General features: G+C 21.4%; 4 protein-coding genes across 4 annotated transcripts; all 4 read right to left on the reverse strand.

Moving 5' to 3' along the window:
• Positions 1-309: 309 nt before the first annotated feature.
• SRAE_X000072200 (Hypothetical protein) lies at positions 310-5,904 on the reverse strand (the record flags this gene model as incomplete). The annotated part of the gene is made up of 3 exons (XM_024645100.1): positions 310-3,362; positions 3,403-5,807; positions 5,852-5,904. The coding sequence occupies 3 exons, from the start codon at positions 5,902-5,904 to the stop codon at positions 310-312; spliced, it is 5,511 nt and encodes a 1,836-aa protein (XP_024510592.1).
• A 3,686-nt stretch (positions 5,905-9,590) lies between these two features.
• SRAE_X000072300 (Ras-related protein Rab-28) lies at positions 9,591-10,464 on the reverse strand (the record flags this gene model as incomplete). The annotated part of the gene is made up of 4 exons (XM_024645101.1): positions 9,591-9,762; positions 9,809-9,960; positions 10,014-10,244; positions 10,282-10,464. The coding sequence occupies 4 exons, from the start codon at positions 10,462-10,464 to the stop codon at positions 9,591-9,593; spliced, it is 738 nt and encodes a 245-aa protein (XP_024510593.1).
• Positions 10,465-10,823: 359 nt separating this feature from the next.
• Positions 10,824-11,963, reverse strand: SRAE_X000072400 (Peptidase S54, rhomboid domain-containing protein; the record flags this gene model as incomplete). Its single annotated transcript, XM_024645102.1, has 3 exons — positions 10,824-11,726; positions 11,781-11,875; positions 11,927-11,963. The coding sequence occupies 3 exons, from the start codon at positions 11,961-11,963 to the stop codon at positions 10,824-10,826; spliced, it is 1,035 nt and encodes a 344-aa protein (XP_024510594.1).
• Positions 11,964-13,756: 1,793 nt separating this feature from the next.
• Positions 13,757-15,401, reverse strand: SRAE_X000072500 (Clathrin interactor 1; the record flags this gene model as incomplete). Its single annotated transcript, XM_024645103.1, has 4 exons — positions 13,757-13,868; positions 13,923-14,106; positions 14,155-15,239; positions 15,310-15,401. 4 exons carry the CDS (start codon positions 15,399-15,401, stop codon positions 13,757-13,759), a joined length of 1,473 nt encoding a protein of 490 aa, XP_024510595.1.
• Positions 15,402-17,210: the final 1,809 nt, after the last annotated feature.

Below are 17,210 nucleotides of genomic sequence, written 5' to 3' on the forward strand. Positions count from 1 at the left end.
ACACACATTTTTTTTATCAATAAAAATGCCAATGAATGTGCATTAATTATGTTAATATTTTTCTTATTTCATTTCTTTCTTTAGTAGTTGAAATTAAATTCCATGTATTGTTTTGAATCATTTATAATACAATATCTATGGCCAAAAATTTTTGCGAAAAATGTTATACATTTATAAATTATTCTAAATTGTAAGTATTTGTTGTAATTTATTTTCTTTAACATAATTTTTTTTTCTATACTTTAAATTAAAGAAAAAAATATAAGAAGCAGGATGATATTTGATAGTATCTTTTTATTGGCATCATTTTTATGAAAAATTCATTAAAGTTGGCGCTTTTCCAATCATACTTCTTCTCTCCACTTCAGCATATGCACTAGCTAAACGTTCCTGTGGTGGTAACACTGGATTTGTACCATGTAATGGTCGAACTGGAAAAGAATTTTGTCTCTTTTTTTTATCTTTAATTTTTTTATGTTCTTTTGTTTCTTTATCAACATCATTTTTATCACTTTTTTTTTTAATTTTCAATGGTGGTATGTCTGGATTATCAGTTTGTTTCTCTTTTAATCCTTTTAATGATAATTTTAAAGGTTTTATTTTTTCAATACCTAAATTTTTTACATTAGAATCATGTTCGCTAGGTGCATCCTTCTTTATTTTTGATAATTTAAGTATTAAATCTGAATTTTTAATTTTTATTGAATCAGTTGACATTGACAATTTTGAAATTATACTTTCTTTTTCAGGATTTTTTACATTTTCTAATAAGTTAGATTTTGACGTTTCATTATTCCATGTTCTATTTAGATTCAGAGTTATCTTTGACATTTCAGAACTTTTACTTGTAGTGGCTGATACATTTTGAGAACTTTCAAAAGGATGTTTTAATGATAGCTTTAATGGGGCAACAATTCTATCATCTTTATGTTTTTTCTTTTTGTGTTCTTTATCTTTCCTACTTTCTTTACTTTTCTTCACTTCTTTTGATTTTTTCTCTTTTTTAGTAACTTCAGTTGAAGTATTAGATAATGATTCAAAAGTACTATCATAATCATTAATATTATTATCTGATAAATTACTTAATGAAGCATTTTTTTCATTACTACTATAACTGCTACCAGGTAATGTTGATAAACACTTTTTAGGAATGGAAGCTTTTTGAATTTTTATATTCATATCGTTATTTGAAATATTTAATTTTGGTATTTTTAGTTTAGGTATGCTTAATTGTGTTGCTATTTTTGGATTTGATATTTCTTGTTTTATCTCATTTAATCCTAATTTTGGTAATTTTAATTTAGGAATTTTTAATGGAACAATTGAGGGACAATCTGATTTTCTTTTCTTCAATTCATTCATATTTTTTTCATCAATAGTATCTTTTATTAAATTATCATTAAAAGATTGATTTTGTTTAATTTTTACATTATTTTCAACATCTTTAGGTATTTTAAGTAAATTTATTGTATTTTTTTTACTTTCTTTTGTATGTTTCTTATCAATTTTTAATGGTAAAATAAGTTTTTTAGATATGTTGTCATCAGGTACAATATTTTTATCAGTATCTTTTTCTTTAGATGCTGAAATATCTTTAAAAGAGGTATTTCTATTTAATTTTAATACTAAACGTGGTGTTGGAGATTGATTTTTAGCATCACTTGATACTTCAGAGATATTAGAAATTTCTTGTATATTTGTTAAGCTTTCTTCTGTAGCATTTAACTCTTTTAATCTTTGTTTTTCTAATTTCTTTGCCTTCTTTTTCTCTTTACGATCACGCTTTTCTTGCCTTCGTCTATCTTTATCATTAGCTAATTCTTCTGACTTTATATTAATTTCTTTATTAATTTTAGGTATTTTTAATATACACTTTGGAGCTATTTTTTCATTCTCTGAAATTATACTACTACAAGTACTTACATTATCAAGAATCTGACTTGGTGGTGTAATTGATTGTTTTTCTACAGTGAGCAATAATTTATTATTCAATGATTTGTTAGATTTTTCAGGTATATTAAATTTCTTTTCATTAATATTTATCAAAGACTTTGAAGAAAATGATAAATTAATATTATCAGACTTAGTATGACTTGTAATTATACTATCACTCATCACACTTGATTTAGGTAAACGTATAGATAATTTCTGATATTGTTTTTCTTCACTATTTTCACTTAAAGGACTATTCTTAATTATACTATTTTCAGCATTATCTAAACCCTCCAATTTTTGAAGCATTGCTGTAATAGATGTTTGTTCATTATTTGTATCTTTTTCTGTCAATATATTATTATTACTTTTTGTCAATGTTTGCTCAATTTGAATTTGATTTGTACATTTTTGTATATTACTTGAAGTTAATGGATTCATAAATGGTGTAGTTGATTTTATGAATATCAAACTTGACTCTTGTTTAATATTTTCAATTGATTCTTTTTCATTACAGGAACTTTGAGATTTTATATCAATTTCACTATGTTCTGAATCTGTTTCATAATCATTATCTTCAATATCTTCAATCTCATCTTCTGAACTATCATAAACTGTATAACAAGGAGTTTTCCATGAATCTGGAATATTTGGAATGAAATTATTTGGATCAATTTCTGGAAGATCATAAGTAAAATGTAACTTGTGAGGTACAGGTATAGATTCTTGTTTTTTATGAATGAAATTTTTAAGATCATTAATTAAATTTATATTATTTCCATTTTCAGCAAATGTTCTATCAATAAAATTTTCTACTTCATCAGTATTTGCTTTTTCTTTTTCTTTCTTTAGACGACGTTTTTCATACTCAACATCCATCATTAAAAATTGAATATGATCGGCTTTAAATTGTGTTGGTAATTCTGCTTCTTTCATCATTTTACCACGTAATTTTTTTTCTAATAATTTTATTCGACTTAATTGACTATTTCTAAGTCTTAAGTAATCATGATCAAATCTTTCAAGTGTTTCTGCTTTTAATTCAGGTTCTTCAAATAATGAATATGGAATCAATCTATTTACAACATCTTCTTTTGATTGAAATGGTGTTGATACATCAGGATTATTAACTTTTTTTAATAATTCCATTTTAAATATTTCAATATTTCTTTTTCTATATTCCATATGACTTAATATTCTAGATACTTGAATTGAAGGAGTAGGAATAATAATTTTAGGTTCTTCAGGTGATGTACAGCTTTCTTTACTATTTTCATCTCCATTATCTTCAATTGATTTTGTTTTATTAAGTTCATTTAACAATTCTGAATTTTCTTTTTTTGATGTATCATTTGAAGATATAGATTTTAAATTATCATCAGATTTTAAAGTTTCAAATGATTGTGAAGAAGAGCGATTGATACGTGATTCTAAAATAAAATAAAATAAAATTTTAATAAATAATATTACCGTTTATATCTGCATTATTATGTTGTAAAGACTTTTTATCCACATTTCTATTTATATTTTTTTCTTTAATAGTTTGTGTTTTAGTTGAAGAATTACCTTGTTTGGTTATATTTGATATATTTGAAGATGGTGCCATTTTAGGTGTACTACTATCACTAGATATTGGTGTAGTAACAATTGTTTTTTGATTCCTCTTATTTTGCCCCTTATTTTTAGAACCATTTACAATTGGTTTAGTCTGTGTAATTGGTGTAGATTTTGAAGTTGATGTTTGAATTTGCGTTGTAACATTATGTTGTTGTTGAAGTGCTGAAATAAAAATTAAACCACGTTTGTCTTCTAAGCTTTTTATTTTAGCCGATTGATTTTGACCCGTTTTAGTTTGAAGTTGTTTAAGTTTTTCGATTTCTTCTGATATCCGAGAAATTTGATGAAGATTTTCAAGTGATAATCTAACAGCCATTTGATTGGCTTGTAACATGTTATCATTATTAACCGTTGGAGCTTGTTGTGATGAAGTTGTTGGTGTATTCTGAAGTTTTGATGAACTATTATTCAATAAGTTATTAAAAGAAGTGTTTGGTGTTGTAGTAGGTGTTGGTAAACTTTTTTTCTTCGGCATGGCTTTATTTATAGTTGGTTTAGTATTTTTTTTATTACCTCCAGATTGTTGAATATTAACATTAACATTAGATTGTTGTTGTTTATTAATCTGAATATGTTGAATATGTTGTTGAGATTGTGTATTTGAAGTAACATAATTTTGTCCAACTTGAGATTGAATTTGTTGTTGTTGAAGTGAATTTTGTTGAATCTGTTGTTGGGTACCATGTTTTTGGCCATGAATTGTAACTGATTGAACGGATTGTTGTTGAATATTATTAGTATGTGTCATTGGTTGATTTTGTATAGATACTGTTGTTGGTACTGAAGATGTTCTAATATTTGGATTCATTTGTGGTGTACCTAATACTACATGTTGAACAATTCTAGAACCTCCTTGCTCAATAATAATTGGTTGAGATTTTGCGTTAATATTACCCGTTTGAAAAATTTCTTGTCGAAGATCACCATTAGAAGTTGTTGCTAAAATATTAGCATTTTGATATTGTGGAACAAAACGTGCTTGTTGAACATTATTTGGTTGAATAATTGCTCCAACAGTTCTTGTTTGTGGAGAAATAAATTGAGATTGATTTACGACTCTGGTGTCTTCATTATATCGGGCAATATTTTGCCTATTTGAGGGTAAAACGACAACAGTATTGCTACCTTGTGGTGCTATTTGTTGTAACTGTGATTGTACCAAAAAATGTCCATTAACATTTTGTCGTTGTTGCATTTTTGGTGATGGGTTACTTTGACTATTACTTGGAGGATTGCTGTATGTAGGAGATTCAACATATTTTTGATTTGATTGTGGAGTTGATACCGAAACGGGACTGTTTACAATTTGGGACTGAGATTGCGGCCTAGAAAGAGATTGCTGGACCTGTTGGTACGGCATTGAACGTTTCTCAAAGACATTATTATTTGATTGTTGATTTTTAGAAATTGAATGTGAAGAATTCTGACGTTGTTGTTGTTGTAGTATTTGTTGTGTATTTAACATATTTGATAATTGTCCTGATTGTCGATTATTTCCACCAACAGTCGTTGTTACATGATTACTATTATTTACAGGACTTATGTAACTTGGATCATTAGATGAAATAGTACGACTTGTCGTAGGCAACATATTTTTAGATGTTGACATCTGGGATACCGGCCTTAATGATTCTGTAGGAAAATTTGTTCCGACAATTTGTTGATTTGAAGTATTTGTTAATTGAAGTGCTATAGCTCCTTGTTGGAGAGGACTACTTATCTGTTGTACAATAATATGTTGTTGAGGTTGATTTGAAATAATATGAGATTGATCAACGTTACTATGATGTTGTTGTACCTGACAATCTCGTAGCAAATTTTGTTGACTACTACTTTGCGGGCTCCTTGTTATTTGCTGCTGCTGTATTTGTATATTTTGTGAAGAATTTACTTTCATCATTTTTTTTAATTCATCATTTCCAGGCTGTGTGCTTCTATAAGTTTTACCTTGTAATACTTGTTGTAACATTTGATTTTTATATTGAACATTTTGTTGTTGAATGTTTTGGTTAAGATTAGTTTTATGTTGATGTGTATCTTGTTGATTTTGATTTGAATGATGAGAAGAAAAATCATCATTTTGACCGTTTTGTTGATGCCTGTCTTGTGTTATAGAATTATTTATAATAATATTTTGTCCACCGGGGTTCTGATTTCTTGATGATATATTATTTGATTGATTCTTGCTATCAGGAGGAGGACTATTACATCTCAAAACTTCATTTATTTCCCATAATATTAATTCATCTTCGAAGCCACTAGACAAATTTTTTTATAATTTTTTCAAACAGGAAAAACTTACTCTGATGTATGTGCATTATTCGCTTCGTTCGAACGAAATCTCTGGTTCGACATCCTATGTGAAGCGTTTTATAAGGGCGGAGATAGTGCTTTACGCCGCATAAGGTTAGTAAATGAGCTAAAATTATCTGGTTAACAGTTTTAAGAATGTTAAACATTTATAATTTTTTTGATAACGGAATAAATTTTAATTATTGTAACAGGAAGATAAAATAATCGAAACAAGTGAGAAAATAAGTCATAGTATAATCATTACCAGCGTACACACTATTCTATTGATTGAGCGTTTAATAAAAGTAGGAGCTAACTACTTTGTCGCAAAAAAAAAAAACAAATATTAGAAAATTTATTTTGTAGTATAACCTTTATTATTACTTAATAAAGAATGTATTATAGTAAAAAAAATATGCTACTTAGGTTGTTAAATTAATAATTGATTAAAAAAAAAAAGGAAAACGATAACAAATATATGAATGCCACGATTAAATTAAAGAAAACCTGTGACGATGTAACAATTATATAAAAAAATAAATAAATAAAATATATAATCAAGGTTAATTATGGTATTATATTATTTAAGCTTGTTAAATGAATTTATTTAGTAAAGAATATAAAATAGTATCTAGTTAAATAAAGTGCGAAAGCAGACGCGTCACAATTACAAATCTTTTTAAAAAAAATTATGCACATTATAGAAATGACCTTAATTTCAATATTCTTAGAATAAGTTAACTTTTGATTTTATTGTCTCTAAATCTAATGATACGGGTGTTACAGTTAGATTCAATTAATCTAACAAGATACAAGCCAACATTATTTTACAGATTTGGCCATATGATTGTTTTATTTGAAGGCTTTTGAAGAGTTACTACATTATACGTTTACAGTCCTTAACTGGATTTATTGTTATGATTGCAGATATGTTATGTTATTATTACATAATAATATCTAAACAAGCTTCTTAACTGCCCTAGGCATAATTATCTTTGCTTTTTTATTTACTATCATACAAATATTATATATGTTCATTTTTTATTAATTAATTTTTTTTTTTATTATAATATAAAAAATATTTTAATTTTTTTTTTTATTAAATGCCGAGTAAAAAAAAAATGTAATAATTTATTTTAAAATGGGGGATGTACAATAAATTATAAAATATTATCGAGCTCAATTTATAAGTATCTAAGGTGGAGAAAGTTTCATTTTTAAAAAAAAAAAAAAAGATAGTAGATAGATGCTTGTCAATGGTATAGGAGGCGTATTCAAAAGTTAATGGATTTAATCAAAGTGATTTTTTTATGTTCCGCATTTAATATAAAATATTATGTGCAATATGATTAACAGACCATATTGAGCTAGTTTTATATTTATTTATACGCATATGCGTATTTTTATATAATATATATTTTGAATATGTATGTATATTTGTCAATTGACAAGTTTAAATTAAAAAATATAGAATAAAACTAATGATATGTTGTGTTACATTAATATGTCTAAATCCTAGTTTAAAATTGTATCTGTAAATAGACGTTTGTATATATTTATTTAACAACAACAATCATTTCTAATTATATAAAAAATATATATATAAATCTAATACTTTTTTTAGTATAAAAATTAAATTTTTCAATCTTGTTATTTAATAATGTTATTGTAATATGTAAACTTTAATCTTTGGAAATAATAAAAAAAAAAAAAAAAAATAGGTAAGTTATAAATAGTTTAAATAATAGTAATTAATGAAAAACAGTTTTGGTCAAGTAATATCAACATTATTATTATTATTATTATTATTATTATTATATGTTGTACACATATCGCAGCCAATAACTTCGCGGTTAATTTGGTTGTCCATCGCAATGTACTGCATATCATTACCGCAATAGTTTTATAGTAACATTTTTCTTTTAAGTCAATATAGTATAATATTATTATATATATGTATATATGATTTAAATGTACAAAAGTATTTCTAATGATTTTCTTTCGCGTTAAGATTTAAATTAATTTTAAAATTATTATTTAAAAAAATAAAAATAAAATAAGATTATGTATAAAGTTTTAATGTTAATTAAATATGTATATAGAAAATTTATTTTAAAATGATAAATTCTTAACTAATTTTAAAGAGCGATATAATAACATAAATTCATTACATATACTTATGTCCTACTTTTATTCGACAATTTATAATATCAATACAGAATGTTTTAAATTAATCGGACGCTTGCATATATAACTTTTACGCTTTATATTACAATATTTTAAAATGATTTTAAAATTAAGAAATTGTTTCATGATATAAATGGCATTAGAATATATAATAAATATATTTGATGCGTAAAAATAATTATATATAAAAATAATAAAATATATATGATCAAAATGGAACGTTATAATTATGAAGTACTTTAAAGATGATCATAAGCAAAATTATATAAGTGATCAAATGTATCCAATTATATAAAAATATAAAGGACATTGTATGATAATGTAATATTATATATGAATAATAATTTATAGTTTTAAGATAAATTAAATAAAGGAAGTATCTTCATTTTTGTTAAAAGTTTAAATAATTATTTAATTATTTTTTTTTTGTCTAACAATGTTTCTAAATGTATTCACTTATTAATTCTTTTCCATAATACTATTTGATTAGATTGTATTACATATAAAGATTATTGTTTTTAAACACTTAAGTAATTAAATAAATTAGTCTTTATTATTCATATTAATAATTTATAATCTAATATATATTAAATAAATCTATAAAATTAATAATATTATAAAAAAAAAATAACAAAAATAAATAGAAATATAATAAAGATTTTTCTTAATTAAAAAATTTACTTATTTTTTTTATTAATATCTTTATTATTATTTTTTTTTTATAAAAATTTTAAATAAAAGATAATTTACCAAGTATAATCTTCGTGCTTTCATATAAAATAATATAAGTATTTATCTCATCAATGATGCATCAGTACAATCTTCAGTTATATATATATATATACATATAATATTTATAAATAAATTTTTTGTCATTAAGAGATTTATTCGTACAAACATACATTATATTTATATGCATATATATGTATATATTAAAATCGGTAATAAAGAGAAGAAAGTTGTATTAAATAAGTAAAAAAAATTTTTTTTTTAAATGACTGTATCAACTAGTATTTTAGTGATTTTACAGTGTTGACGATTATAAAATAATGTCGCTAAAAATTATAAGCGGCCAAATAATAATATTACACACAAAAAAATTTTTCACTTTATCTTATATTTTTGGTAGTAAGTACTCAAAAATAAACATTTTTCATGTAGGTCGTTAAATATTTTTATTAAATATATAAATATATTAGTGTGTGGTAAAAGAACTTATAACTTTATCTATTTTCTTTATTTAATATTATAAAATTTAGAAACAAGTTTTTTTTTTTACCTGAAAATTTTGTTTATTATATATTAATATAAGAAATATATATATATATGTATATTTATTTGATTTATTATTTTAATATTATATGTAAAAATTCATGATTAATAGTTAAATAATAATGATATTATATTAACATCTAGAAATTTGTAAATAAAACTTTGAGATTAATTAATTTTTTTTTATCTTATAATTATTTAATAAATCATTTTATTCTCACTTAGATAATTGTATTATTGAAAGGAATTTTAATATATATATTAGTTTTTTTTTAATTTATTTTGTAATTTTATTGAATACGACATGCTGCAGAATTATTTTGATTTGCTAATGCATTTTTTGCTGCAACTTCTTTTAACTCTTTTTCAGTTGGTACAGCAACTGGTGCCTGAACAATTGTAATATCACTTTCCATATCTATTTTTGATAATTGAATACCAAAAATATCTGCAGCTGTTTGACTGAAATTTAATAAGATAAAAATTAATTAATTTATTTAAATGTTACCGAAATGCTAAAGCTACACTATCTCCAGTTTTTGCAGATACATAATGAGATGACATTCCATATTGTTCAGCTAATTTTGTATGTTTTTCAACTCGAACAGCTCTACGATGTTCGAGATCAGTTTTATTTCCAACTAAAGACATATGAACATGCTATAAATAAAAAATAATTATTAATAAAATATAAAACATTTTTTTTTTCAAACCTTTTCATAATTTTTTGTAATTTTTTTTGTCACAGTAATCCAGTCTTGTAAATTTGCGAAACTGGTACTATTTGTGACATCATAAATAAGTAAAACTCCTTGAACGCCGTACAAATATTTTTCTAACAATGGAGATGCTACACTTTGCCCACCAATATCCCATATTTGTAATAATACTTCAATATTATTAGGTAATGTTATTTTTTTAGAATAAAAATCAACACCGTATGTCTAAAAAATATTTAATTAAAGAAAAAAATAATAATACCTGTGTATATTTTTTTGAAAATTTTTTTTTACATAATTGATTACAAATGGATGTTTTACCACTACATCCATCTCCAATAAGAACTAATTTTATAGACCTTTCATCAGTATTATCTTTATCATCCTCCGAATCACTTTCTAAATTAGCATTAACATTAACATTATCTTCATTTTTTTTCTCCATTGTAAAATAATAATTATAATATAATGATTATCATATCAATGATAATATAAATTTCATTAATGTTTCAATCACTACAGAATTCCACTAATAAATATAATGATTATAAAACCATGGCAACTATATTTTTATTTTTATATTAAAGTAATACTTTTAATAAAGAGTAAAATGTACCATATATATTATAAAAATGCTTCAATTATTATTATATTATATTTTTATTCAATTTTCTTTTTAATAAAAAAATTTTTTTTAAAATTATTATGTAATAAATAAAAAAAACTTTTTATTAATAAAATTAATTATAAAAAAACGATAAAATAATGTAATTAAAGTAAAAAAAATTTATGATATATTAATACTTATACATGACATACATTTATATTACATGGAATATTAATTATATTTTTTTTTAATACTATAAATATACTTGAACAAAATCCACCCATTAATCCTCCAACAGATGAGGCTGATGGATAAAATAATATTGGCAATATATAAATAATACATAATATTATTGGAATAATTGATGTTTCATTCTTTTTTTTACCAAAAATTATATTAACAAATAATAATGATACTAAAGCAATAATACAATTTATAGATCCATATAAATTTGTTTCTTCAAATAAATGTATGATGGCACCATATGCTACTGATGATGTGATAACAACAATAATATATTTTATTTCAGTCTTGAAGTAATATTGAAGTGTCATGAAAACACATGAAAAATGAATTAAATTGAAAAGCAAGCTTTTTCTTGATTTATGAATAAAAATATATGTTAAAAACATAGATGGTGAAATATTATAATATTGTAATTCTCCATAATTAGTGATATATTTATATTTTGTATATTTATCAATATCAAAAGATAATATCATAAGTATTGTATAAATAAGTAAAAAAATACATGAACTAATTATTTCCTTATAATTTATATTTTCATCATAAATTTGTTTATCATATTGATAATATTTTTTAAAGATTTTTTCATCATCATTGAAATCTTGAAGATGTTTATATTGTGCAATATCATAACTTAATCTTCTTGATTTTATAACAATTTCAGAAAATTCATCGAAAGTTAATGGTTTCTTACTTTTTACGACTCTTTCCATAAGCATACTTGGAGCTGTAATACTAAAACCATTTACCAAAATATTTGTAAAATTTGGATCCATCAAAGCTTTCTTAACATCTTCTACATCAATTTCATCAAAACCAGTTTTTTCATAATCTTTAAAAATAACATATAATTTCTAAAAATGATTAATTTTTATATAAAAAAAATTTTTAATATTTTTAAAATTTACTTTTAATTTATTATTATATATGTCATTATCAGAATTTTTTAAATGATTTTTAGATGATACATCGTCCCTAATTTCACTACAATCTTCATCAATATCTAGAAAAAAATTTATATAAAGCTATATCACAAAAAAAAAATTTAACTTACATTTTATTTTTGCAACAACTCCTGGTGATAAAAACATCTTTTTTTAAATTCTGTTCAAAGGAAATAAAATAAATAAACTGTAAAGTGACCTTATATTTATTTGAAAAGCTGTTAACAACGTCTTAAAATGGTAAAAGCTTTATCCAAATGTTCCTTTTTAAATTTTATTTTAGTCTCCTTTATATATAATTATAATTAATTCTCTTTATATAGAAAGTATTAAGAGTAATCGTATTTGATTAATTCTTATAAGTCTTTTTATTATATTAACATTAAATGAAAATTTTTATTTTACTTTCCATTATAAGTTAATTTTTTTTATTATCTAACAAAATAATATTTAACAAAAATAAAAATTTTTAAAAAAATAAATAAATAATTTCAAAATATAAATTATATTATAATTTAAATTTAAAAATAATTAAATGAAGTAAATTTTTATAAGTAAATATATAAAAAGTACAAAATTTATTTAAAAAAAAAAACAAATATAAATTAATAATTATTATATTTTTATTTATTAAGTAAAATATTAGAATAATAATTTTATACATATAAATTAAAAATATAATTTCTATAATTGTTATATTATCAATTAATTTATTAAATAGTAGTGTTGCTTAGGGTATAATAAATGTTTATCATGTCTTGCTTAATTTATATTGTTTAATAATTATAACGTTTGTTAATTGTAAATATTAATATTTTTATGAATAAATATATATTTAAATTATAAAGAATTTTTTTATTCAGTTTTAATTTAAAAATAATTTTTAAAAATAACATATGCGGTTTTTAAATTAAAAAATTATTAAATATATTTGTCTTATTCGTTTTAATAATATTTATATTCCCAAGACAATGATTTTTTTTTGTTGTAAAAAATGACTTAATAATATATTATTATAAAAATAATAATTTTTATTTAAAATATATATTAAAATAGTTTTTTTTTTTACTTTTTTTGCCACGCAAATTTTAAATGGTTATTAAAGCATGCTTTACTGAAAAAATAAACTTTTGCATTTGTTATTTATTTTTCAAAAATTTTATATTAAAATATATTAAAAATTTTTAAATTTTACATTATTAATAAATATTATATGAATAATTAACATAAATTCATCTTTCATTAAATGATCTAGTAACCTTTTTAGTAAACGATTAAAAATTTACATTAAAATATAATATATAATCATAAAGAAAAATTTTTTTTCATGTATATTTATAAAATTTTAATAAAATACCATTTAACGATAAGATAAAAATACATTTATTTTTTTACAAATAGATTTACCTGTATTAAAAATTTAAAAAAATTTGTAATGAAGATAAATTTGCATTTAAAAGTTTACATGTTTATTAAAATTTAAATTAAAAAAACAAGTATATTGGGACTTTAAAATTATACAAATACTGTATGATTATATTATCAAAATGATTATAAAATTATTTAAAATGTCAGATTATGTAAATGGTTAATTTAAAGCAAACAAAAAAAAATAAATTTAAAAATATAAATATTTATTTAGTAAAAATTCTAACATATATATCCTCTTATTTAAGAAATATTTAAAAGTATGAATATTAATGACAATAATTTTTTTCCTGCAATATCTTTGAAATAACAATAATAAGAAACTTTTTTCTTCATAATTTATATAATAAATGCAGGCTTGATGTATTATATTTTTTAAGTGAGGATATGTTTTTTTTTTATTGAAAAAAAAAATTAAATAAAGAAAAGTAAAGAAGAGCTATAATAGTTATTATAGTGACTATTATAGTAAACAACAATTAAAATAAAAATTTTCTTTTTCTTTAAAATTTTTAAAATAAATTTGTTGGTATACTTCCTTTACTTTTCATTTCATTCATTGATACTTTTTTCTTTTCCGATTCTCCTTTTTTAAGGTTGAAATTTGCAAAATCTAATCCAAATCTGAAGAGAAGATATTGTTAAGATTAAATAAAAAAAAATTATTTTAAAACTTACTTATCTTCCAGGCCATTCCATGTACTTCCAACTTTTGTACTCTCTTTTGGAGGAAGTTTCTTTTCTGAAATAAAATTACCTAAGTCTAAGTTATTTTTTTCATTTATAGGTGTATCTATTTTATTTTGTGATTCTTTAGGTGAAATAGTAGACATTGAGTTAAAAAAGTCAAGTTGTTGTGGTTCTAGAAAGTAGAAAATTTATAGTATTATAAATTAAATAAAAATATTACCATTTGTTGTTGTAGTACCACCAAATGCTACAAAATCAGCAAATTCATCTTGTATATTTGTATTTTGATCAGTTGTATTAATATCTATATCCAACAAATTTCCAACATTATTTTTAAGTGGTTCAATTTTTTGAGGTATTGGTAGAATATCAGAATCCATTCTTGTTGCAGCAAATACATTAATAGAAGTTTGTTGTGTAGATGGTGGTTCTATGACATTTAAATCATCCATAAGATTAATTAAATCATTTGTTGTAGTTTTTGTATTCAAAACAGGTGATGTCATACTTTTTGAAGAGAATGTTGGTGATACTAAGTTATTAGGAGGTGGAGCAATTGGTACTATATCACCAAATAAATCAACTTCTACTTTTTTTTGACTTTCTGTAATTTTTACAGGTGATTCAAATTCACCAAAATCATCATCATTATTTGGTGTATTTGGAATACCAAGTTCTGTATGATCCATATCTCTATCATCAGGAAAATTAAATAAATTAGCCTCTTTATGAATATCATCATTCATTGACTGAGATTTATTAACATTTGAAGATGTATCAGAATATTTATTATAATAATCATTTCCAAAACCAGACATTGAAGAACTTCCTGACATATGAATCATATCTTCTTTTGAATAACCAACATATTTATCTCTATTCATTGTTTTAGCTTTTTTTCTTTCTTCAATAAGTAAATTTTCATCTTGTAAAAGTTGTATAATTGCTTTAGCTTTTACACGAATATTAATTCCTTGATCTTTACCTTTTTCATCAATATAATGAAAATTTTGTAAACCTCTTATTTGTGCTGAATGTTCTCTTGTATATTTAATAAATCTTTCACTTCCATGTTTTAATAAATGATCTACTAATCTTAAACTTTTATATGTTCGTCTCCATGTTCCTTTGCTATTTTCCATCATACGTTTAAATAACATCTCAGATGCCTCTGTACAAAGGTCATATGAAAAGGTCATACTTGCGATTTCATCACATTGCTGATTAGTTGGTCCCCATCCTTCATCATTCGTTGCATTTCGTACTTTTATTTCTGCATCAGTAAAATTCATTACATAACCAGTCCTATAAAAAAAAATTTTTTTATAATATAAATTTATAAATTAATATAATAATTAATTTTTTTTTTACATACACTTGGTCTTGAAATTTTTTAACTTCTGGGTTATTAAGAGCATCTGATACAGTTTTTGTAATGCTTGCTAACCCGGAAAATAAATTTGACATATTGGGTATTCTAAAAAAAATAATAAAGAAACCCCTATAAAAATTAATATTTAAAATTAATAATAAAAAAGTAATATTATAATAAATAAATATTTATTAAACATTTATGAAATAAATATCAATTAAAAAAAAATGTATTAGAATATAAAAAAAAAACAATTTATAGTTATGTATTAAGATATTAAAGAAAAAAATTAAATTAATTAAATTATAATAACATATACCATAAAATATTTCCTCAATAAATTTATGATACATTTATTTTAAGAATTTGTTTAAGGAAAAAAAACTTGTTATAATTTTTTATTAAATAGTTTTATAATATATAGTTAACTAGACATAGTCAGGATAGAAAGAACATGTATAATAAATATTACACAACTGACAAATTCATATAATAGAGACAACATGCTATCAAAAGTTGAAAAGCTCTGAAGTATTTCCCTTTTATCGTAAAAATATAATCAAAACTAGAAAATCAATAATAAATTATATAAATATATATTTATATATCTTGTAAAAAAAAAAAAAAATAAAAAATTTTCCTTTATATGGATAAATAATTTATATGATTATGTTGTTAAAAGCATATATATATATATATATATATATATATATATTGTAAATAAATATTTTTAACTTTATTTATTAATTTTTATAATATTGTAATTTTATAAATAAATGAAAATATCAATAATTTTGTTAAATAATTAAAGGTACATTAATTTATATAACTTTTCTAAAATAGGTCGTTAAATACTATATATATATATATATATATATATAATGAATACAAATGAGAGAAAATTTTTAATTGCAAATATTATATTTAAATTTATATCATAAATAAAATATTATTATATAATACAAAATTTATATGTCTACTAATTAGAAAAAATGAAAATAAAAATTATATAAACAATTATATCTAATTAACTTAAATAATAACAATAATAATATATTAAAATCAATTGTAATAAAAAAAAAATGTAAATTTTTGATTTTATTAATATAATTTAAAGAGTGTAAAAATGATTTAAAAGAAGTTTAAAATTAAATTCTTATGTAAATATAAAAAATTATTATTAAAAATATTGTTATTCTAATACATAAAATGATAAACTTATTTTTATATTTAATAGTTTAAAATAAATGAATAATTTTGTACTATTAAATATAATAATGATCAAAATGATAACAATGTATATGTATATAGACACGCTGGAAGTTATCAGTTGTGCATACATTAAAAATTGTACAAAAATTAAATATATTAATTTAATAATTATTTATTGATAAATTAATAAAAAAAATTATAATATTAATAATTTTAACAGATAATATATTTTTTTTTTCTTATTTTGATATAATTAATTCCTTTTTTATGTGATTATTTTATAAATCATTTGAATAATCACAATAAAAACAGAACATAATTCCAAAATATAAGTGTTAAGAATATAGGTAAAGGATAATTCTTTGATTATAGTGATGCAGAAGATCACCAATCAAATGGTAATTAAGAAAGAAAAAGAGATCTTGTTGATGTATGTATAAATATAATATAATATTACTATATATATATTCAAATATAAAGGTGAACAATTTTATTTCTCTCTTTAAATTTTGCAAAAATTTTGATGGTCACTCAAATATTATAAATATAATAGATTTTTATCATATATATATATATAAATATATTTATATATCTATCCATTACAAAAGTAATAAATTCACTACCATAAAAATTTTTTCTCTTTTAAATTTTTTTTATTTATATAAAGTATATACAAATATTTTTCTATTATA

Source organism: Strongyloides ratti, assembly GCF_001040885.1.
Source record: "Strongyloides ratti genome assembly S_ratti_ED321, chromosome : X".
Taxonomy (NCBI): Eukaryota; Metazoa; Nematoda; class Chromadorea; order Rhabditida; family Strongyloididae; genus Strongyloides; species Strongyloides ratti.